Genomic DNA, 24,376 nt, shown 5'->3' on the forward strand with positions numbered 1-24,376 from the left:
GCTCCCCCCCAGGCGGGGGCGCACGAGGCACAAGGGGCCGGGGCCGGGGCGGGGGAGGCGCATCTGGACGCGGCCAGCGGGGCACCGCAGGGAGCGAGCCTGACTGCGGAGCCGCTCCCTGGCCCGGAGCCCGCCCGCACCTGCCGCTCCCCGGGCGCTGGCCCAGGCCTCGCCGCCCGCTGCCTTCAGCTCACAGCGGCCCAAAGTCCTGCCCCTGCGCCGGCCGCTCGGGCTCCTCCCGCCCCTACCTGTCCCGGGGGCCGGCGGCGGCGGGTCCGCGCTCCCCTTCCAGACTTGGGCGAGTCCCGGCTGCGGCTCCGCACCTGCCTCTCGCACCTAATAACAAAAGCCCGGGCGTCAGGTGGCAAGAGACGGACTGGCCGCCCATTGGCGGGCCGGGCGAGCGCCCGCCGCGGGTTGGCCAGGGGGCGGGGCCAGGGCGCGCTGACGCCGGGGCCGGCGGGGCGGCGCGGGGAGCGGCGCGCGGCGCCTTTGTGTTCCCCGGCCGCGGCGGGGCGATTGGCCACATCCGTCCTTGCGAGCGGCGGGGCTGGCGGGGAGCGCCGCGCTATGTCTCGGGCTGCTCGGGTGCCTGCTCAGGGGCCGCTTCCCACGCGCCGCGGGGCTTCCCCCCCGGCTCTGGCGTAGAGGGCGAGGGGAGCCGCCCGGGGCAGGGCTGGCCCGAGCGCAGGGGGGCGCCGAGCGGCGAGCGGGAGGGAGCCGGGTTCGCAGACCACCCGGGACGCTGGATTTGCCGCTGGCGCGGTAGAAGGGGGGCGCGGCAGCCGCGAGCGGCGCCTGGGCTTGCAGCCGAGCCTCCGTGTCTTTTTGCGGGGTAGCGCGCGGCGCGATGCTGCGGCTGGAGCTCCTCCTCGGCGTGGCGTGGCTGGCCCGGCTGGCGTGCGGGCAGAACGAGACGGAGCCCATCGTGCTGGAGGGCAAGTGCCTGGTGGTGTGCGACTCCAACCCCACCTCGGACCCCACGGGCACGGCGCTGGGCATCTCGGTGCGCTCGGGCAGCGCCAAGGTGGCGTTCTCCGCCATCCGCAGCACCAACCACGAGCCCTCGGAGATGAGCAACCGGACCATGCTCATTTACTTCGACCAGGTAGCGCGGGGAGCGCCCGGGCGGAGGCTGCCCGGGGGTCGGAGAGGCGGGCAGCGGGGAGAGGCGGTGGCCGGTGCGGGGTGGGGGGGGGGGTCTGTGGGGCAGTTGTTGGCTGGGTTGCGGGAGGGGATAGATGGCGGAGTGGTGGCTTGAGGAGCAAGGCACGGTCCTGCCCTGGCCGCGTCCCGCAGCCCTGCGCCAGAGCCCGGCGGCCGAGTTAACCGGCGGGTGGGCGGGCGAGTGGCCGCATCCAGCTGTTCCCCACGGGGGGAGCAGCTCCGCGGAAAAGCCCGTTAACACCCCGGCGCGGAAACTTTCCAGCGCAGCGCAAAGGGGGGGCAGGCAGCAGCGGCGGGGGCTGCGACCCAGCGAGGCGCGGGCAGGGAGCTTGCGAGCCCTGTCCCGGGGGAGCCGGTGCACAGCTGCGGGGGGTGGGCAGGACAGCTCCGGATGCTGAGCTGGGGAAGCCCAGCCCGGTGCCCTAGCACACAGCCCTGCGGGTCCCTCCGCTCCCCCCCTGTGATGCTGATGTCCCCGTTTCCATTGCAGGTGCTAGTGAATATCGGAAGCAACTTCGACTCGGAAAGAAGCACTTTTATATCGCCCAGGAAAGGGATTTACAGTTTTAATTTTCACGTGGTGAAGGTGTACAACAGGCAAACCATCCAGGTCAGACTCCGCTCCTTTCTGCCTTTGCTCGCTGGGCGGTTCGGTTTGGGTTAGGAGCACTGGTCCCCGGCTCCAGAAAGGGCCCCAAACTTCTTTCGGCGTGGTTGAGCTAGAGCTGGTGAATTTATCTTGTGGGACTTGGCAGCGTCAGGTGTGGAGCGTTTCATGTCAGTAACCCAAGAAAATTCAGAGGGAAGGGGGAAATCAAGGGGCTAGACAGCGTTTCTTTAATCAGGGGTGGCTATTTAGGAGCTCTCCTGTTGTGTGATAATATATAGATGCTTTATATCATGAGGTTGGGAGGAGGCGTTTTAAACAGAACGTGTGAACTTTCCCTAGCAATATTTTCAAATAGGAGAGTATTGTGAAATCTGCTCTAACCCGTCTCGGGCCTTGCCGTGACCCCCTCTGGCGCATTGTTTGTCCTAGGATGGCTGAGCATATACCGGAGACAAATGAAACACCCAAAATGAGCGTTTACTAGTACAAGCAATTCCTGCGTTTCCTATTCCTGCTGGCCGTGTAACGCAAGGCCTACCCGCGAACGACTAATCTCCAAGAAAACCTAAACATTGTGCGAGTAAATGCAATTTATCTTTGACCCAAATTATTAAACTCTTTAAAAAAAAAGAGGTGGAAAAATGATATAATTATTAGGTTAAAATCAGTCTCTCTCTCTCTCTCTCTCTGGTTTGGTAAGGTGTATGGAACAGGGATTTTTTAACATTTGGTAATTGTACAAGGTTTAACCGATGATGTAGAAGGCTGGGGACTAAAGCATCTAATCTTGATACAGCAGATCTGTTGCTGAATGTGTGTGTATTGTATATGGTTTATACATTTATACTGTTATACAATACCTGCTGAATATAATCTAAATGGCAAATTACAGTTTATATATGTACAGAGCAAATTATTGTGTGTGTGTGTGTGTATTCACACCATGTAATTTTTTATGCAGGAGCAGATTCGGCATGTAGTACATTATTCATGTGAGGTGTACCGTGCTTATTGACTCTGTGGTGGTACATTGTTTTTGCTGCCTAACAAAGGAAAACTACCTTCTGAATATACTCCAGAGGCATTGGCTGTAGCTGCAGCGGCACTTCTCTTCGTCCCCTTTTGAGGTTTCACATAAAGCCATCTTTCACTAAGTAGGGACAGACCTCTTCATACCCTTCAAGCAAAAGCATCCTATTGAAATTGTTCAAATCAGAATCAATGTCCTATTTCATATGGATGGTGTGTTTTGATGTAGGCTGTCAATCTAAAGCAGCAGTAAAAGATCCCCTTTCTTTAGAATGTGTACCCTAGCTGATATTAGATTTATATTTCTTTTAAAAAAATATCCAGAGTTTCATGTGACAAAAATAATAGAGCGACTGTTTTGCCTGCTAGGTGAGCCTGGGAGCAGTTATAAAGCCCTGGCTGTTATCCCTGTCTGATGTTAATTTACAGAGGGCTTTGTTTTATCTTGCTCTTTAGGTGAGTTTGATGCTAAATGGGTGGCCAGTGATTTCCGCCTTTGCAGGGGACCAAGATGTGACCCGAGAAGCTGCCAGCAATGGAGTCCTGATTCAAATGGAGAAAGGAGACAGAGTTTATCTAAAACTGGAGAGAGGAAACTTGATGGGAGGCTGGAAGTATTCAACATTCTCTGGATTTCTAGTGTTCCCTCTTTAAATAACTTATCATCTGAACAGAGAGAAAGCAGCAAGTCAGAGAATTTCTTACAAATTCCCAAATTGTAGCTGGGTATGAAAAGCCTTGGACAGCAAACTTTTTACATTCAAATATTAAAGAAGCTAAATCCTGCTTAGGTTTGTGTACATCTGCTTTGAAGAATTATTTTTGTTGTTGCAGCCAACAGATAGGAGACACTGTAATTGATCATATCTCCATTTATATTCCCCACCTTCCACCCCAAATTAGTTAAAATTTGTGTATCACTGGTGTAATTTGCCATAATTTCCCCAGTGGTTCCCATATCACACTATTTTACCTTCAGTATTTACACTGTTCTTCATATTTGGTAGTTTTGTTTTTAAAACGTGTTATTCTTGACTCTTTATCTGAGTTTAACATTTAAAAAAGCAAAGTATTTTTGAGTACATAGATGCCATGATGAAAGATAAATTGCAAATCTCGCTGTATACTGGCTGACAAAAGTTTAAAAAAAAAAGAGAGAGAAATTTATACATGAAGAACTATTCACAGCGGAGGCTGACCAGAGTATTTCAATATTTCTATGTAATTCTGAGTGATTGTGGAATTTAAGGCTGCTAAATGTTTTGATGCTTGTCTAGCTCTTGTAAAATGTGGCCCAACTAAACTCCAGGAATTATATTGAACTTTTACTTTTATTCTGTAATATATGTGTGAATATCGAAAATTAATTTTTGCTTTAATTCAATAAAGTTTAAATGGGCTTTTATTATTCTTAAACAGAAAATAAGTTCTCTCAATGGAATTATTAGCCCCTTCTCAGGCTTAGAAAAAGTTTAAGAAGCTGCAGGCTCAAACACTTGTAATGGTGATGATCTGGACAATAAGTGAAGCAAAATGTAATTTTAAAGCTTGTTAAATTTTCCCCTTTTTTCCCGCCTCTAGCGCTGTATCCTCGATGTGTTACGCGCTATTTTAAATTGTATTAAAAGAGTTAATTTCAGCAGATCATCATCAACCAAACGCAGTTTAAACTCTGTGGTTCAGATCGCCCGAGTGATTAAGTACCCCAAAGATGAAAAATGAAAACCAAACTCAGCTATCGCTGAGAAGTCGCCCACAGAATCTTAGATCTGTATTGTTTATACCATTGTCTGTATTATATTCTATAAATCAAATCTCATTTTATACAGCCGTCTAAAAATCTAACAATGTATACTTCGATGCTAGTATTATTTATTTGCTAGTATTATTTTGTTTACAGTCTTTGAAAGATGTAAATGTTATAATTTTGCAGTCCTCAAAGAGAATACTACTTTTATTAAAAAGGTACGTAAAGGATTTTGATTGTATCTAAACCTAATGTGAAATAAACCAGTGTAATAAACAAATGGACCTTTTTTTGACTGGAGGACTATCCACGTCAGTTTGATTCTGTGATGAGAGGGTGCAGATCTTGGATATAATAATATTAACTCAGGCTACCCACTGAATATAAAAAGATCTTTCTCCAGGACAAGCTAATATGGGGTTGGCTGCTACACAGTTAAAATCTTAGGCTTTTGTTGTTGTTGTTCAGCCCTGGGTTCCAGGAAGGAATTTAATTAGCTCCTGGGGGGAAAATTAATACTAGCATAATAAGCAACAATTTATTCATAGTTTCTGTCTTGGTAATAGTTTCATAGAGCGGGTGGGGACTCTGTAAAACCTTCCTAAAGTCCAGGCCACTCGCTTGTTTTGAGTTTGATAGTTTTTATGGAGGTCTTTAATACAACTGACAAATGTACCTTCTCCTAGTAAGGAGAGCACGTTCGTTTATACTCGAGATCCTGCCAAGTAAAACTGAAGGGGCGGATAGATAGATTAGACAGACAGTCAATTTGCTTTCGGAATTTGAGTGAGATATCTGTAGGGCTTTTATTTTCAAATAAAACAAATCATCAACTACCTGACAGCACCAGGGTTTATTTTCTCTGGGGGTGCAAAGAGCTAAAAGTGTCTTTCTCCCGCCGGAGGCCTGGGTTCTAGTGCCGGTGATTATTAATTGTACACAGGCTATCGCTTCTGTCCAGGTACTGTATGACAGAAAGGAAGGCCCAAGACACAAGGGTTTAGAACGATCGACTGGACGCTAGAAATTGCACGGGTAAGACTTGGCTGGAGTAGGTGCAGAAATCGGTTCAGTTGTCCGGGATGTTGCAACGTTCTGCTGAGATTATCCACTTTACAGACTCCTTCTGAGCCAGCGAGTGACCATCGAGGACACCCCGGCCCTTCCTCTCCGCTCCCTCCCCCTCCTCACCACGTGTTATAGAAATGATGAACATCCCTAGCCTGAGAGAGACAAAGAAACTGGCTGGTTTTCATCCTGTGGTATAGGGGAAAGCTGCCACAAGCACTTCATTATAAACCCATCCAGATTCCTGGCATCAGCAGCCCCTGGCAAGGAGCCACAGAAGGGAACAATTGAAATTTATGAGGAAGGGTTCATGATGGAAGGCAGTGGGGTTGTTTTCACTTTGAGTTATAATTTGCACCAAACCGTTCTGTCTCTCTGTGGTGGGGGGCTCCACACGCCTGTCTTTATGAAACACACTTTATTGCTTTCCCCAGAAGCTTTTAACTGTTTCCCTGCCCACTTTCTCTCCCCTTTCCATTCCACGCTTTAGGCTGGTGGTTAGTACCCTTTTTTTTGATACAGGAGGACCCTAGAAGCGTCCCCTTCCCCTTTACACCCATGCGTCTTGCTTGTGATTTTCCTACGCCTCCGATCACCCCCTCAGCCTTTCTTTTACTTCACTTGGGCTACAGATAAATCATGGACTCGAGTCTCCAGGTTTTACGTCAACGCGTGACTCCATGGCCAACAGTAGCGGCTCCTTCACCCCTTGTGAGAGGAGAGGGGGTTCCTCGTTGGAGTCTTCCAGCAGCGACCTCTCCACTGTAGGCTAGATGATCAACAGGGAAGACAAGGCAAAAGTCGCAGACATTCCGGATTAAATTACAGGCCTGATCCTGCAGCCGACACTCAGACGCCGTATGGGTTTTGGTTGTGTAAAGACTAAAGGAGCCGGTCCTGTAGCTCATATGTGCTTCTCCCATAAAACTCCACACAGGCAAAGGCTGAAGCTGCTGTTTTACTCGAAGAACATAAATCGCCGTCTTCCCATGACAGTTTTCCCTGGTCGTGAGAGTCGCGTTCATATTGCAGAGTGGGAAATGGTATTTCCCCCGAATGCAGCAAATCACCGAGCTTCTGCCATTAAAAACTCCCTGGTTGCTGCCCGGAAAAGTCTTGCTCAGTCAGTTTCCGTGCCATGAGCCCCACAGCTCCCCTGCACAGTGAGCCCCCTCCTGGCGATTGCACGGACATTCATTAGGCGGGCTCGGAATGATGATACTTTTATTAGTCCCCGTTAAGCAACACACGAGCTCAGCACGTCTTATGTATCCAGGGGTGCTATGCTACAAGGAATGCTTACTGGGCCCGTGCCGCGGAAGGAATCCCTTGCAGCGGCTGAGGAGAATGGACTCAGTGGAAGGGAAGGTAGCACAAAGAGAGGAGGGGAGGAGGCAGGACTCTGGGCTAGTCTGGATTCTGGAAACCTTTCTAAGCCAACGAGTGGCAGTTGTGCAACGAGCCGAGCAAACACACACGCACCGTAGTGGGACTCCGCAACCCACCTGAGCCCCGAGCTGCGGCCACAGAGCAGCAGCTCTCAGAGCTGATTGGCAGCCCCACGTTATAAGGTGGCATGCTGATGTTTATGGGCACTCGGACCACAAACTCCTAATATTGACTCTCTAGTTCCCTGGCATGATCATGGGAAAACGTTCCTGGCTGCTGGATCAGGCATCTGTAATATAGTCTGGGCTTTTTCCTTTCCTTCCTTTCGAATGGATCGTTGTAGGTATTTTAGCTTGGCAATAACGGAAGGCGAGTAGCAGACCCTACTTTCAAAAGGTTGATGTGAGATTTTCCCAGAACGCCCTTTTGTAGGGCTTGTGAGTTGGCTGGAATATCAGAGTTTCTGGAAAAGACTAAAATATAACAATCTGAGCTCATTCCAGCATATTGGCTCGCTCCATTTTGCATCATATTTTAGTCTCATTACATTTCTGGGGCTGGAATGTATGGTATTTGATTGCGACCACGTGTACTGGTGTGATCTGGATGTAACTTATTAAAGAGCGGGGTGGGTATAGGCATATTATTTTCTCTGATTAGCTTTTAATGGATGTAGTGGAGACGAGAACAAGGAGCTTAGAAGCACTCTTTGAAACTTACTCAATGGATCAGCTCAAGGGACATGGAACTGAGAAGAAAAACGGCGACACTGCAACCTCAGAAAAGTGCATCTGCCCAAAGCATGGAGTAAGATCAAGGCTGAGGTGCCATGTGAAGGCCAGCATGGGATCCATATCTTTACTATTTTGATTTTGTAAAACGTTGGATCTTTTTACCAATTTCTCATGCTAGGTTTCTTAAATCCGATATTCTGAATCTAAGAGATTGCATTTCAGAGTAATACAATGATAATACTTTCCAAAAGCTTTACCTTACAACCTAGACTGTCAAAGAAAAATCCTTTCAATGATCACATTGAGTTCAACAGGAGTTGGATCCAGCCTTAAAAAAACTCTAGCCTGGGCCGCTGAAGTCACTGGGGATTCTGACATCCATTTCAATGGAGACAGGCTCCCGGCCTAAACCCAACTGTTCTTCTTCACAGACATTAGGCTGTGGAATATTCCTCCAAGACTAGGGATGGGCAGCACCGTAGCCTAAGACCTACAGATCTCAGTTCTGCCTGGACATATTTTTAGTTCCTATGGGTAAAAGTAACTCCCAAATAAGAGTAGAGCTGAAAGAGAACAGAGATTTGTTTGTCCCTAATCTTGATTGTTTACCTTGTGCATTTGACTACACTTTTCGTATAGACAGCTCAGACTTTGCCCTACACAGTCTGGCAACTTTTCCCTGCTGTGTGTGGCGGGCCTCTCACACTGTAGCAAGGGAGAGCAAAGCATTTTAAATAAATGTGACTGTGAAATCAACTGTAGTAGCTGAAACTACTTGAAATTCTCTCTCTTTTTTAATTGACTAGCTGTCAAGTGGAAAATGGCCCTTTAAAACACTAGACCATATACTATGGGAACACTCCTGCCTTGGGAGGAGGATTGACTTATTATGTGTTTTGCGTTTCATCACAAAGTCAATGGGAGTTAGGCCCGTAAATATCTTTGTGAATCCTACCTACTGGTTAGTAGGGCTAGAAACCAGATTCTAGGTCAGAGTCCTCAGGACATACTCTCCAAACTCTTATCACCATACATACACCCTCACACGTACTTATAATTCTCCATCTGCTCATGCTATAGCAATTGCATTTTGAATGATAAAGAAAAGGCAGATCGGTCCAGATCCATAGCGGTATTTAGGCTCCTAGCTTCCATTGACATCAATAGACGTTAGGAGCCTGAATGCCTCTGCGGATCTGGGCCATGGTATCTCCTGCTAAATCCTGCTCATTTTACTGACACCAGTTGTCCCATTAAGCCATAATGCTGTCGTGTCGATCAGCCAGCTTGTGATGAAGCGTGTACTGTCTGGCCGCTATATATCTTAAAGTGCTGCGAGTCCTCTGAGAGCCATTAGATGATAAATGATACTAGCATGCAAAATCCCACTAATCATATGCATTACCATCATGTCCGTCATTCATTATACGGTATCGCTTTAGCTATATGCCACCAAAGAATCAAGTAAGTGGCAAATTAATTTGTCTGGTTTGAGAAACATCTTTTTTTAAAATTTATTTCTGAAGATGAGATTTGAGGTTAGTCAGTATGGACCAGTTCATTAAGACGCGGAGAGGCTGGCAAGACCTGGGGGGGGGCGGGGGGGGGGGCTGGAAAGAAGTATTTCGGTTCCCGCTGTTCAGCGCTTAGCGAGTATATGGGGAGGGGCGACAGGGAAAATATAAAATGAGTACAAATCTTGATTGGCTCGATTAGATCAATCTATTTTCTGTAACATTATGTCTTAGTTCAGTACTTCGCCTCTAAATAATACCCAACCATCCAGAGTGAGAGAACCCCAGTTCTGCGCTGGACAGGGCTGGCTCTAAAGCTGAGTGAAGGAACTACACCCAGGGGCAGCCGCGCCGTTAGACCTGCTCGGTGAGCATGGCGCCTAAGGCTGGTCTCCTTGCTGTGCTCCTAGGATGTGCTGGGTTCCTGTGATCACTGGCTCATTTGCTCGCCCTGCCCAAGCAGGAGTATTTATTCGGAACATTCAAAGTTCATGTCACAGCTAAGGGAAGGAGACCCAGAGCGGTTAGGTGACGTGGCTGAAGTCTCACATCAGCGAGCCAGGGCAGAGCTAAATAAATTCCCTGCGCTGTGCTCGCATCTAACCAATAGGCAAAGCTCTCTTCCCAGGAGAACTGTCTGCGTATGTTGGACAGAAGCTCTTGTTTAAACACAATTATATTTAAGGAGCAGGAGGAAACGCTGTGTAAGCAATATTAAGGTCAGGGCACTGACAGACACCAATGTCTTTGGAAAGGAAATCTCGCCCTCACTTCTTGTGTCAAGCCGCGCACATGCCACGACCCCTGCACATTTTGGGCACAACTAGGTAAGGGTGTGTGCCAGCCTTCACCACGATTTTCCTTTCTATTAGCTTGTTGTTATAGCATTAAAGTGGCATTAGTCAGCATGTGGTGTGTGGGTCTGTGATCACAGTCATGTCAGAAAAGCCCTTGTGCGGGTTGAGGAACTTTTTCTCCACAACAATTAAATTAAATTAAATTATAAGGAGTTTGTATCTCTCAGATTTATGGCCCAGGCATTAAAAAGTTGGGAGAATCAGGCATGAATACTTTACTTTTTCGTGAGCATCGCATACTAGTATTGTGGGTTTCCCATTGCTGTTTCAATGAGGAAACACTTAATGTTTGCATCAGAATTTCCTTTTTTGGGGGGTGGGGACGGAGTTCTTCGGTCCTTTATTGAACGATATTGAAGTACTGAAAGTTTTAAACACAACCCAATGGGAAGAGAAAAATTTCCAGAGTCAGTACAGGGGCTCTCCCAATGTTGGGTATACCTGTCGAATTATTTAACACTGGAATAATATTTTGGATTTGAGCTAACGGATTGGGGTGGGGGAGTGGGGTTGCAGCAGAAGTATGAAGATGCTCTGAGAACCAGTCTCAGTCCGGGTCAGCAGCAAAGGAATAATAACAATAATAAATCCCTACAGCTAAGCTTTTATTTATAAGTTACACACGAGAATTATTTTAATAGAAGCAAGTGGTCCGCTATATCCAGAGCCAGAAGAAACTTTTTTATGAGCGCTCATTTGATTGTTCGCTATACTGAATTCCGCGCCCCGTGCAATGATCGGGGGTGTGTGTCGTGAATGTGAGGAGCTCACAGTGCACCTGGTTTGTGAGCCTGTCGTTCTGCGATCAGCACGAGAATCACAACTCCAGGGCGACCCCCGCACCGCACCGCAGAGCGAGGGCCCGATCCTGCTCCAGCCCTAAGGAACAGCTCCTCTGAGCTCATTTGCTCTCTTTATGAAGGGGTTACGAACTCACTCTGAACTGAACTGTGATTTAACACCAAATGCCGTGTTAAATCAACAGAGCAGTTTCCTGGGAATTTAGCTTACTTAGAAACGTGACTCCCTGTGTGTTTGTTGCAGGTAACGTAAGCAATGGAATGTCTTCAATGCAATCTGCATCTGGGCTGGACATACGGAAGGAAAGGTGCCTTCACTTTGCAGTACACAAAGTACCCCCCGCACAGACAGCCCCCGCCCCAGACACCTCCTTCTCCTTGCTACTTAAACTCCCACGAATGAAACATTCTGTTAAAGTCGGCGGGAAATCCCCTTGTAAGAATTCAACCAATCTTTACTCCCACCCAGGAAATATTCACGTGGACTCTATGTGCAAACATTATGGTATAAATACCAAGCACAAGTCTTTAAGTGTTGCATTCGTCTGCAGATCACACAGAGTTAAGGGAAGCCTTTGGTTTTTTTTTTTATTTATTAGTCTCGGTGCATCTTTTTTTCCTATCAACTATGGAGTCCTAAAATATTTCTCCCTTGTGCTTTGGGTCCCACAAACCGCTGACCACCCCCTTTCACTCTTTGGCAGACATCAATCATTTTCCTGCAGAGGGCTCGGCGAGTTGCACTGAAATGAATTTATTTAAACATCCCTTCAGCTCTTTTGATTTCACGTGATCCCAGTTAATAAAGCAGGCAAAGGAGAATCCTTCCGCACTGGATTTTGCTAAGAGCGTTACCTTACAAACTCTGATCCCTGTTTACATTCACCTCAAGATAAATCGTCATCTTCAGCTGGTCTGATGTGTAAACGGTCTGTGCACTTTACCCACTCATTTTCTAGCACGTGTAGGTAGCTTCCCTGACAGAAACCGAAGGGTCCCTTTACGGGAGACAGCGTGGAACGCAAGAATACCCTGGGAGGAGCTAACACAGAAGCCCGAGTCAGCGTTTGAACAAGGAGCTCAACTTTCGTGAACCTTTCTCCCTTCTGAATTACTCAGTTCCATCTCGCGGCAGCCTTGCCATTTGGGCTAATTACTGCTCTTTGTTGGCAAAAAAGACCAGGAGGACTTGTGGCACCTTAGAGACTAACAAACTTATTTGAGCACAAGCTTTCCTGAGCTACAGCCCACTTCATCGGATGCATGCAGTGGAAAAGGCAGTGGGGAGATTTTATATACACAGAGAACATGAAACAATGGGTGTTACCAGACACACTGTAACCAGAGTGATCAGGTAAGGTGAAAAAAGAAAAGGAGGACTTGTGGCACCTTACAGACTAACATAAACTTTCCTGAGCTACAGCTGAATGCATCCGATGAAGTGAGCTGTAGCTCACGAAGGCTTATGGTCAAATAAATTTGTTCCTCTCTAAGGTGCCACAAGTCCTCCTTTTCTTTTTGCGGATACAGACTAAGACGGCTGCTACTCTGAAACCTGCTCTTTATTGGACAGCTAGCGACTGGATTTAATTTACTGAACACGCAAGCAACTAGATTGAAACCCCCAACATTAGAAACCAAGCCACGGTCAACAATGGGCTCAAATCCTGCGCTCCCGTCCGACGTGCAGAAAGGAGGGCATTGGCTAGTTCACTGTGCAGAAGTGGGGGTGGCTGATTCCCACCGCTGCCAACCCTAAAATTATCCTGCTAAAAAGTGCAAGAATGGGTTTGGTTCAGCTGATGTCTGGGAGCGTAAAGCAGGTCACTGCTCCTGCCGCGCTCTGTAGTTGCAGGGCTTTGACAATTTAGGATCATTAAGAACAACAACAAGAGCTCTAAAATCCCACCTCAGGATTTAAACCTGCGCTTCTTACACAGGCCCGAGACTATGTGATTGACCGCAGAGCTTGGAGTATGCTTAACATCCTAGGATTTTATTAGACTTGTCTGCCTTTCCCTTTAACATCGATGCACCACGCTCTGGTTTTTTTGCGTTGAAATTGTGTAACTAGCTACACATGAGCTACACTGGTAGTAATTGGGCACAGTGTATAAGATACACCCCGAGTTCAGCCGACAGCTTTCTCCTGGCTCCTATTGTAACGGCTCGTGTGTAGGGAGGCTCTCCAGCTGCCGCAGGACAGAGCTTTGCCCCCTAGCAAGTCTTTGGAACTGAACAGCTGGCTAGCATGAGGGGCCTTTGTGTCCGTTTTGCATCGGACTGCAAACAGCATTTGGCTGGACCAGAGAAGGAATGCAAAGGGTATAGCCTTGGGCCCCCGTCTCTGATAGAGGGGGAGACCAGCCCTCGGAGCCGGAGGTTCCAGGGATGCCCCTTGGGCTCTTCTGGTTGTAGGTGGGGTTGGATGTCGCCTCTCTGCCGTTTATACCAACTCTACTGCTAGTAACTACATCCACTGCCCTCCTGCTCCGTGGTCTCTGCTCACCTGAAAGCGGGTCAGAAATGTGTATGAAGGGGCAATATCCATAATTACAGCGTGTAAAATCGAACCGATTTCAGATCGTTACACTCCCATGCCTGCGCCTGGTTCGAGGCGGCTAAGGGGGGCCCTGAAGTTCAGGCGCAAGGAGCAAACCCCAACAAAACAGGGAGCGCGTTGGTGTAAAATGACTTCCTTGGGAATTCCCCAAAGCCAGCCCAACCTCAGCACATGCTGGGGGTGGTGTCAGGTGTCTGGCGGCGCCTCTTGAGATGACCTTGCTGGGTCAGGCGCGAACCGAACCTGTGAACCCCCCAGGGAGCCGTTCCCAACAGGGCAGCGATGCAAGGCGGCTATCTGGCCCCCAGCAACTGGAGTTTTGGGCTTCTGACGGCAGGCCTTGTCTCGCAGCCCCGAGCCAGGGAAACCCCCAGTTTTGTCACGACTAAGGGCTGCCCGAGGAGATTTTAAGGTCAAGACTCCACCGTAGAAGATCAAAGCATCCTAGCTGATGAATCATGTGACCTGTTCTGTCTCCTCTTTCACGAGACAGGTTTCAGAGTAACAGCCGTGTTAGTCTGTATTCGCAAAAAGAAAAGGAGTCCTTGTGGCACCTTAGAGACTAACCAATTTATTTGAGCATGAGCATGAGCTTTCGTGAGCTACAGCTCACTTCATCAGATGCATACCGTGGAAACTGCTGCTCAAATAAATTGGTTAGTCTCTAAGGTGCCACAAGGACTCCTTTTCTTCTTTCACGAGACCATCTCTAGATCTGAAATACCAAGGGAAGGTGCCCTAGACACGCCTGGCATTTTAATATAGGTGCCTGGATAGTCCCATCCGGGGGGCGGGGGAGGAGGCTGATGTGATTTTTTATTTTTAACCCTGTGCTAGATTTTACAGCATTATCCTAGCGGGAAGAGAGGCTGTCCCTCCTGAACTAGGCGATGTTGATCACGTTTGACAGCGGTCGTCCCCTACGTTCACACGGGTCTCTATGGTTCTATTTTTTCTAATCCCCACACTTTCATGAATGAGTAGGGACGAGCCTACAAAGCGGAACTGCTGATTTCCCCTCCCCCGGTCCCCCACAGAGCTTCCACCTCTCTGTTCATACGAGCCCCCACACCTACTTCATTACAGATCCTGTTTGCCCGGGATTGGCACTTGGTACTTAGGACGCTCAAATGGAACCGCTCGCACTTTCTAAGAGCCTTTAATATATTTTCAATTGCTGTAAGTCATGTTTTGATTGAATTTAGCGCTGATTAGAGTTGAGCATCAGTTTACACAACAAGAATTTGTTTCATTCAGCTAAATGAGCATGACGTGTTCGGTTTATGAGCCATATAGCTAATGGTAATGACCAGAGCTGATTGATTTCTAATGTGATTGTAATTACACAAATGTAAGGGAATTAAAAAAAAATCAACACACCGTTAATTGGGATTTTTTTGGGGGGGGACGGACGGGGAGGGTAGTGGAAAAGAAGGGGAGTTACCAACCCACCCCGGTTGTATGAACAATAAATGTGCCTATATAAACGAATAGCTCTGGGCTTTGTTTAAAGGGAAAAGTACAATGCACTTAACTCACTGAATGCTTAAGCTATATATCCTGCATTGCACCATATCACTTCCTCTCTGCTAACCCCCTAGGCACTTCCTAGATCCCAATAAGTTTGCTCAGAAGCCTCACACACTTGTTTCTCGAAGAACATGCACACAAAGCATTTCACAGGCTGGGGACCGATTTCCCAGGCAACTCCTTCCTAGCCCGGGTGCACTGTCTATGTACTTTGCCAGCCCGCTCCCAACTCCACTCTCCGTAGAAGTCTGACGGCCGCCAGCAACCGGGGCTGCCTGCTCCGGGATCAACGGGGTGGCGGGGCCGTGTGAACGCTCGCGCCGAAGCACCCAGCTCTCTCTGGGTGTGGAAGGGCACCGAGGCGTGCAGAGGCCTGGGAGGGGAGTCTCAGCCAGCATCAGTGTTTTGGGTCACTGAGCGACTGGCGGGAGCGCCTGTCGTTACACAGCCAGCAAGGCGGCGCCTCGCCCGCTGGCTCTCTCCGCGGGAGGCACCAAGATAACCCGCAGCGAACCCTGGTTGGGAGACAGACAGCACCAGCCTCCGCGTTCGCGGGTGGAGGGCTCGGCGGGCAGAGACGGATGAGGACGCCGGATTTGCAACAGGTAAACAGCTGGGGCGGGTCTGCAGGCTCCTCGGGCCGGAAGCTGGGGAGGGAGGGAGAGATTTGTGAGGAGGCTGGAGCTGGACCGCTGTAGGGCACAAGTCACCGGGCCGCCTGCGTGCAGACCCGTAGGCCGTTTCTCGTGCTTGCAAACGGAGGAGCTGCCGCTAACGGGCGCGGTTGTTAGCGTGTCAATGGGCCGGGTGCAGCCACGGGGAACGTGGCTAAAATCTGGGTTCGAGCGACCCCTCAACGTCCCGCAGACTTCCCCGGGGCCCACGTCTTCGCGGGGTGCAAGGCGCGAGGCGACAACAGGCTTTGGGGGCCTCTCCTGGGAGAACTAGGGCTAGGGATGCACCTGGTGGTAGCTTTTAGCGGGGGGGGGGGCTTTGCTCGGCTAAGGCACGTGCTTTGGGGGGGACAGTGGACGCACTCCCAAAGGCCACTGCCTGTCCGGCGTTTGGCAGGAGCCCAGCTGCGAGGGGAAGGCTGGCGGGGTGTGGGCCGTGTACACCTGTTCGGCGTGTGTAAAACACTCGGGCCCTTGCTACAATAATGGACTTCAAAGCCACGCCGGCGCCGGAGTCACTCAGCTAGGGGCGCGGCGTCCTGCGCCTGTTACGACGCCAGCTCCAAGTTTCCAGGGGGACCCGCGAGTTTCCCGAAGTTCCGCTAAACCGGGACGGGGGTAGGAAAGAGACCCAGATTTCAGCCTGCGGGTGAGCGCGCTCCCCCGTCCAACCCGCCTGCAGACTTGGGCTGGTGTCCCGTCCCCGGCCCGTCCATGCGCCCTCCTCTGTTCTGGCCCCGGCTGCTGGAAGCCCTCCCGACGCCAGCACGCTCAACGCTGCGGACGGTCACGGGAAAGTTGCCAGCCCCGGGCCCTGTGGGTTCTCCGGCCTTTGCTGGCTCGAAGCAGCGTGGGGACAGCATGCGAAAGCTGGCTTGTGCCAAGGGGACGGTGTCTTGGCCATGAGGCCTCTCTGCAGAGCTGGTGTAATGTATTGTCGCTCACCTGCGCCATGGTTGTAAGGGGAATGAAACAAAGCTCCTTTGCCCTGAAATGGGTATGTGGGATGGCCAATTATAGGGAAATAGTTTTTATCTCTAAGCAACATCTGATACTCGGCACAGAAGGAAAAAGTACAGCCTCCCCCCCCGCCAACACTGAATGCGTTTAGAGAGGACTCCAACCTGTACCATAACCAATAAAGGCTACAATCCTTTAAATGCCCAAATAGTGATACCTGCCTCAGGTGCATCTCACCTGCAATGAGACTATCAGGCCTTCCAGTGAATGGAGTGGGCAACCCCCCAAATAAACACAAACAGATGCCAGCTCTCTAGTTTTCTCTTTGATGAGCTCTTGACTGAAGCTTAAACTCCTCCATTGTTCTCCCACGACTCGTTGCGGCTGGGGTTGGTAGCCGTGGTAGTAGAGAGCTGGGCAGATCTGTTGCATGTCTCTTGTCCTGCGTGAGATGGGTTTATTGTACCTTCTGCTGGAGTCTCTGTAGATGAGTTGTTCGGCTGCTTTGCTGTCATCACATCCAGAGGTGCTGGAACAATTTGTATAGTGGGGTTGCTGAGAGCAATTGAACCAAACTGTAAACCCTGGATATAATGGAAACCCCTTCAAGCCTGGGGGTACAGCAGCACCCCTAGCATCTTGATCACATCCTTCCACTGCTTTAGAACATCCAGAGAGGGGGTGAATACTTTTTAATTAGTTAAATTTAGCTGAGTTCAAAACCTCAAATATATAAACCCTCCATCATCAAATGTTTCCCTTCTCCAGAAAGGCTGAGGGAGGTCTGTCACAGATGCTGCAAGTCAGTGTTTATATCATTTTCCTCTGGGAGTGGGCTGTTTTGTTTCAAACCCTCATTAGAAGTTGATGTATTTGGATAAGAATATTATAAGATATTCTAGCATCACACAGACATTTAAAGCTGGGAAGGAAATTTACAGACAGCACTTTATAGTTACCTTGGAAACTCTTCAGGGCAAGGAGTGTCTCTTATTCTATAACTGTATAATGGGGTCTTGATCTTGGTTGGGGGTCTTCAGATGCTACTATAATACAAAAAGGAACAAACAAATTACCATATTGGAACAGACCTGAGGTCCATCAACTGTAGTCCAGTATTCTGCCTGACAGTAGTACCTTTAGGGGAAGGTGTAAGAACCCAGCAATAGGCAGACATGGCTAACCATGGATATAAGCTCTCATCCTGATCTCTGATCATTAGAAATTGACTTAACGCCTGACATATGAGGTTTAATATCCCTTCCAGAATATTGTTAATTCTGATAGCTCTGGATATTCCTGTTTATAAATGTCCTTGTTGTAAATGTATCGCCCCGTCCTGCTGCCCTTAAACACACAGACAGTTTCATTGACTTCAGTAGGTCTTCTTGCATGGGTCAGAAATTACTCGGATGCATAAGGATTTTCAGGATCAAATTCATATTAACCTTCTGGTCTATTTTTTTTCCTAGTTTGACCATTGGCCTACATATCTGTTATGTGAATGACCAGAGCTTTCTAGATCATACAAAACCCCGTAACCACTTCATACAGCCATGTAATATATTGACAAAGAATATCTGTGAGGCAGTATATGGATATGTAATATGAAAAGGCATTTCCAATATAGTTTGAAAACTGTTGAGTCCACAAACTAGGTCAACAACATACTTATTTTGTCTTGGGCAATTGGATAATCTGGAGTCAAGTTGCTCTTTTTCTGCAACAGCAGATTATGGTGGGTCTTTATGTTTAAAAAAATATGACATTCATAATATTACTTCACAAGCGCACACTGTAGGAGCAACTATCTTTTGTAACCAGCGGTATAAATACTAGATGCTGAGGGCTGAGAAAAGTTCTGTAGGTGGTAACAACTCAGATATTTGGTCTTTCTTGTGTTCTTCCTCCCTGCCAGAATTACTTCCTTGGGCAATGTCTGCATATTCATTTGTATTTCTTCAGTTTATCTCTGCTGAAAATTGCCTTTCAGGTACTGTAGAATTTCAGGATCTATCAGGAGCTAATATATAATTATCTATTGATATTTCTGTGGCACCAAATGCAATGAATAACTCTGTGTATATTTTTTGGGTTGGCATAGAAAGTGCTGCAGTACAGGTGGAAAGGAATTGGCAGATTTTGGAGATGAAGAAATAGTAGGATGTAGCAAAAGCATTGTTCAGGACTGAAGAGTGTGGAGTTGAAAATAACACTGTGTTTGCAAACCTGAGGATGGTTGAATTGCCAGTGGTGATCCAAATGTGTGTGTGGGGGGAGGAAGGCTAGGGAGAAAAGATAAGGAGTTCACTTTGCCTCATGTTTAGCTTGATGTGATGGTGGACCTTCCAGGCAGAGAGATCAGTCAGAGATGTGAGTCTGAATGGAGGAGGAAAGGTGTCGCTGGGAGTTCTCCATCATGACCAATGCATCTTTGTACTATGACTCTGCTCCTTCATTACTCCCATCAGGCAGTGTGACTATATCTGGGTACCCCAGAAGAGCCTTTCAGTTGGGGAACCCACCGCTGCAATTTATCCAAGGTTCAGTTTGTTCTGTCTGGTCCAAACTACTGTGCTACTCTAGATAGAGTATCTGTGTGTGAATACAGACAGAAAGGGGGTCAGGCAGGGAATTTATCTGAGCTATATATATGTTGGGACTGGAAATGGTTAGAGAACTAGTAGATGGGATTTCCTGTGCAGGACGAGTGTGACTGTATGCTGTGACACTTCTGTCTCTGAGAGAAAGATGGGAAGACATCTTGCTTCTTCTGAATTTCAAGCTCTTATCAGTACTCTAAGGGTATGTCTACACAATGAAATTAGGTCGAATTTATAGAGGTCATTTTTTTGGAAATCGGTTTTATATATTTGAGTGTGTGTGTCCACACAGAAAATGCTGTAAGTGCATTAACTCGGCGGAGTGCTTCCACACTACTGAGGCAAGTGTCGACTTCTGGAGTGTTGCACTGTGGGTAGCTATCCCACAGTTCCCGCAGTCTCCAGAAATGAGATTCAAAAGTTCGCGGTTCTTTTCCTGTCTACCTGGCCAGTGCATCTGAGTTGAGAGTGCTGGCCAGAGCGGTCACAATAGAGCACTCTGGGATAGCTCCCGGAGGCTAATACCATCGAATTGTGTCCACAGTACCCCAAATTCGACCCAGCAAGGCCAATTTAAGCGCTAATCCACTTGTCAGGGGTGGAGTAAGGAAATTGATTTTAAGAGCCCTTTAAGTCGAAAAAAAGGGCTTCATCGTGTGGATGGGTGCAGGTTTACATTGATTTAACACTGCTAAATTCGACCTAAAGTCCTAGTGTAGACCAGGGCTAAGAATTTTCCTGTTGCTCCAGAAGAGGCAGCAACGTTGTTGCTGGAAATGAAAAACAAGCCACACCCAATATTGGGGCATATAGAGTTGTATGTAGCATCTGGTGTCTACTGACCAGTAGAAACCCACAAGTGTTCCCATAGCTAGCACCGTGTATGCTTTTATTTTTGCATTTATGGTGTACATGCACAGAGGTGCACACAAGTATGTGGAGGATGTGATATGATAGCTGTTCCACAGCCCTAACATTGCCCATTTTTTCAATGCTTTGGTAAATCTATCCATATTTCAACATGTGCAAGAGATATCTGCTACTGTGTATTCCATAAAGCAAGAGAAGGGAAAAAATTCCTAAAGTAACGACAAATATATATAGCCTTGTCTTAAGATAAAAAAAGTGCAGTAACTTTTGTGTGTATGCAATATATAATATGTAAATGGCTCACATCAAAGATAGAATAAAAACTGTACATAGTATAACAAAGGTACCTCTTTAAAAGGTTAGTGCTGGCAGTCTGAAGAATAAAGGCTTAGGAAAAGAATGTTGGCAGATCTCTGCACCCTGACTGCCACTAAAGTTAAGAGTTTCAAAATGTTTCCTTTGAGCGTTAGTGCATGGGGAAGTTTGCAGAAGTGCACTTATAATAAACCTATATTAATTTCAGTAGAATGGCACCAGTATAAAACTGGTGGAACAGAGTAGAAAATCAGGCTCCAAGTATTTTTAAAATGTGAGTAAGATGCACATGCTCAGATTCCGTGGGCCAGTGGTTTTCAACCTTTTTTTCTTTTGCAGACCAATAAAAATTTTGAATGGCCTTGGAAATTGTGTTTCCCCTTTGGAAATCTTACACATAGTCTGTGGACCTGCAGGGGTCTGTGGACCACAGATTGGAAATCACTGCTCGAGGACAGCTACCTAATACATGGGCTTTTGACACACAACTTCTGTATGCTGATAGCAGTTGTGATGCAGCAGGCTAAAGTCCATTGGTTATAGCCTAGCAGCTGGAAGGATAAATGAGTACTATAGAACTGGAGGTCAAGCACAGAATTATAATTTGATGATGATGACTTATTTTTTTTTACCATTTAAGAATGTTTAATGCTTGCTTTATTTAATGGATTCCAAGTAAGCCGAAGATGCTGCAAATATAACCTTGGGGATAAGGTGGGATGTGGATGGTGAAGTGGACTAGTTTATTATTCCATAATGAAATTCTGTCTTGCAAAGGGTGGCGTTTCTAAATTAAAACAGGTAGGAGCTGGTCTGATTAGTGCAATTAATGTCAGCATATTCCAAAAAGAGGAAGAAGATTCTCTGCTCAGGCTGGCTTCACATGTATTCCCTTAATTTGAAGTTGTATGACTATATTTTTCTGAATGCATCCTTCACATTCTACCTTAATGACGACAGCATATCACACCACACTGTGTTTCTGTCACATTGTACCTACAGCACTGTCTAACGAATACCAGTGCACAAAGGCTTTTGTACATCTTGCACCTGACCGAGCTCCCAACTGACTCATAGATTGTTTTAATTCAACCCTTTATCTTTGCAGTTTTCTTTTCTTTTCTGTTGCATTATGGGCAAGGCTGTGGCTAGCCCCATGTGAATGCGGTATGTCAGGGGTAGATGTCAGGAGCTCTCTTCATCATCTGTGCAGGGAGAGCCATGATCTCTGCTTTGCACTCTCTGAGCACAGAGACAAAGGGAGTATCCTGCTACCAGTGGTACTAAACACCTGAAAGGGAGCAGGCTATGGTCTTGATTCCACAGCAGCTAGCATACACTAAGAGGGGTGTGTGTGTGTGTGGGGGGGGGGAGTGCATACTGCAGCTCTAAAGAAGCCCAGTTCCTCAGTACTTTCCACAAGTGCTACCAGTGGAGTTGCTTATGTGCGTTGCAGATAGAATCCCTCAGATGCTGAAGTGTCTCTCCACATACGTCCTCTCTGCAGCTTTGGCTCTTGGTGCCATGATGAGCCCTATACATTTCTCAGACAGCTACACAGTATAACTTTCTGGTTTACTCTAGTTCACTATTCTTCACTTTCTAAGATAGCCCATGTTCTTATTTTCCCCTGTCTAGGTTAGACCATCTTTTCTGTCCACAAGTAAGTCCCCTTTGGGGTTCACTTTCTCCTCTCCATTATCTGTCACTTTAATTTAAACATTCCCTTCCTACTCTTCCCCAGTTTCCTCCCATGCCCTTTTCCAATTATCTCACACTACTTTAGAGTTCAATCCATTCAGTACTTTTCCCAGTTCAGCCTGTTTTTTGTTTTGTTCCTATTCCAGGTGAGCCCAGTTTGTATCCAGCATTGGGCTCTCTGGTGGAAATGGAATGTTACCCTTGACTGAGGTACTGAGCACATGCTCATTCCATAGGCATCAAAGGAGGATATGGGTGTGCAGCCCTCCCATTGGGGGTCAGGCTACATGGCCCCAATTCAGCAAGGCATTTAAGGATGTGCTTGATGTGAAAAATGTGACTATTCCATTGACATCAATGAAGTTACTTGCATGCTTAAAGAAAGCGCTTTGCTGGATTTGGGGCTAACTTAAATACCGTTTTAGTGGTGCTCACCAGAATGATATCTGTTACTCATTAAGACAGAGGAACAAAAATCCAAGACCTGGTCTGAATTATAAACATCCTCTGAGAGTTGTAATCTGGTACTCACTTCCCCCTTGCTCCATTGGGAAGAAAACTGGGTCAGCCCTTTTGATGGCACAACTTATTTCATCCTCCATACTGGCTGCTAAAGGGTGGAGCTTTGGGTCCACCTACTCCCTACTGCTGCCAGCCCACTTCCCTCTCACCTCCACAGCAGGGAGGCATGATGAGAGCCCATCAGCATGTGCCCATGTGGGTAACCCATGCAGGAAGGAAGGAAGCTGCTATGTCATTTACTCCCCTACATGGATATGCAACCTGGCTCATGATTCAGCCCGAAAAGCTTCCCGGAGCTCCCATAGTTTTAAATAAACAAGGAAATAAAATGCCTCCCACTGAGCAGTATTAAATGTGTGCTAGGAGATATTTCTTTCAGGGAATTTAGACAATCCTATTTTTGCCTAGAAAGCAGTGCACCTCAAATGGGGAGTCTTTTTACTTTCTACTAAATCTGTGCTATTTCTGCCCAAATACTTCTGTTTCTGCTCCTGGAGATAAAATATATAGTTTGTAGCCAGTAGCTGTCTTTGGCCAATGGAAGTTTTTATTTTTTGACAGAAGAACAGGAGAACTTGCTTTTGACACTGAAAAATTAAATTGTTTTGTTGGCAAATCTTGTGGCAATGGTTCACTGAAGAAATGGAGGAGGAGGAGGAGGAGTACTTGCACTGAAATTATTTATTCCTCTTCTATTTCACCACATCTCCTTTTTATGGTCTCCTGAGTGTTAGGATGGCAATTACTGACATATCAACCATGCCATGAATTTGTCATAGTTTGGGATGTCAACCTTCTTTCAATTGATAGTATATTTATCAGTTATCTACCAGAAATGCTTTTTTAAAATAATTATGGAGTGGTCCTTCAGAAATGGATTCTTTTTATCGCTTGAATGCCACATCTTTTACAGATGAATCTCTAATTAACAGCTTCTTAGTGATATTTGCAAGGGAATTCTTATAGAAAACAGCTGTCCTTCAGTTTGTTTCAGTTCAAACTGCTTTGTTTCACTGATTTCCTGCTCTCCCCCCACCCCCCACAAATGCTGTTGTCTCAGACTGAAGAGCCACTAGAATGCTTATCCCAGTAACTGGGATTGCACAGTGTACTGCGTTTTTGTAGGCTCTGTTTGATATTCTACTCTCCCCTCCTTGTGAATGCAGAGTGCACTTCCCCTGACTCAGCCGGTTCTCTCTGCAGATGTTGGGTTTTCCCAGCAGTATTAAGAAGATTGAAGAGTCAGCTACTGAGGAAAACCTCTCGCTTGTCTTACTCACATAAATGGTCCCATTGAAGCCAACGAGACTGCACATGTGAGTGAGACAGGCAGGATATGGGTTATTATCTGAAACAGTCATCAGTCATTGATGGCTGTATTTAGAATATGGCAGTACACCTAGCTTTAAGTTGTGTTAATTTTTTACACTAATATGAATCAAATTCACACAAAAGTGTGTGTGTGTGTAAAACACGCATTAAAACAGGCCAGATTGTGCCTTCTGTGCATAGATCACACCTTGTCTGTGTGGAAAGCAGTGGGAGAGGGCATTAATCAGCTGCCTCTGTGATGCTGTAACCTCTGTTCCTTGGAGACAGCTCTCCATGGGCCCAGAGATGCACAAATGGGGAAGGACCAGCAGGAGGTGCAGGTTCATTATCCTTCCCACAACTCCACAGGCAATACTGTATATGTGGGAGATAATACTGTCCCCTGAGGTGG

At 47.2% G+C, this 24,376-nt stretch overlaps 1 protein-coding gene across 1 annotated transcript; it reads left to right on the forward strand.

Moving 5' to 3' along the window:
* The first annotated feature begins 850 nt into the window (after window positions 1-850).
* On the forward strand, window positions 851-3,772 carry CBLN1 (cerebellin 1 precursor). Its single transcript, XM_077831151.1, has 3 exons — window positions 851-1,108; window positions 1,658-1,777; window positions 3,263-3,772. The coding sequence occupies exons 1-3, from the start codon at window positions 851-853 to the stop codon at window positions 3,458-3,460; spliced, it is 576 nt and encodes a 191-aa protein (XP_077687277.1). The 3' UTR covers window positions 3,461-3,772.
* The last annotated feature ends 20,604 nt before the right edge of the window (window positions 3,773-24,376 follow it).

Source organism: Eretmochelys imbricata, chromosome 12 (assembly GCF_965152235.1).
Source record: "Eretmochelys imbricata isolate rEreImb1 chromosome 12, rEreImb1.hap1, whole genome shotgun sequence".
Taxonomy (NCBI): domain Eukaryota; kingdom Metazoa; phylum Chordata; order Testudines; family Cheloniidae; genus Eretmochelys; species Eretmochelys imbricata.

Excerpts from the sequence above, each read along its gene's own strand:
- CBLN1 (XM_077831151.1), top strand. The coding sequence starts at position 851 with ATGCTGCGGCTGGAGCTCCTCCTCGGCGTGGCGTGGCTGGCCCGGCTG. Across the intron at positions 1,109-1,657 it reads TGCTCATTTACTTCGACCAG|GTGCTAGTGAATATCGGAAG; the intron begins GTAGCGCGGGGA and ends TTTCCATTGCAG. Across the intron at positions 1,778-3,262 it reads ACAACAGGCAAACCATCCAG|GTGAGTTTGATGCTAAATGG; the intron begins GTCAGACTCCGC and ends CTTGCTCTTTAG.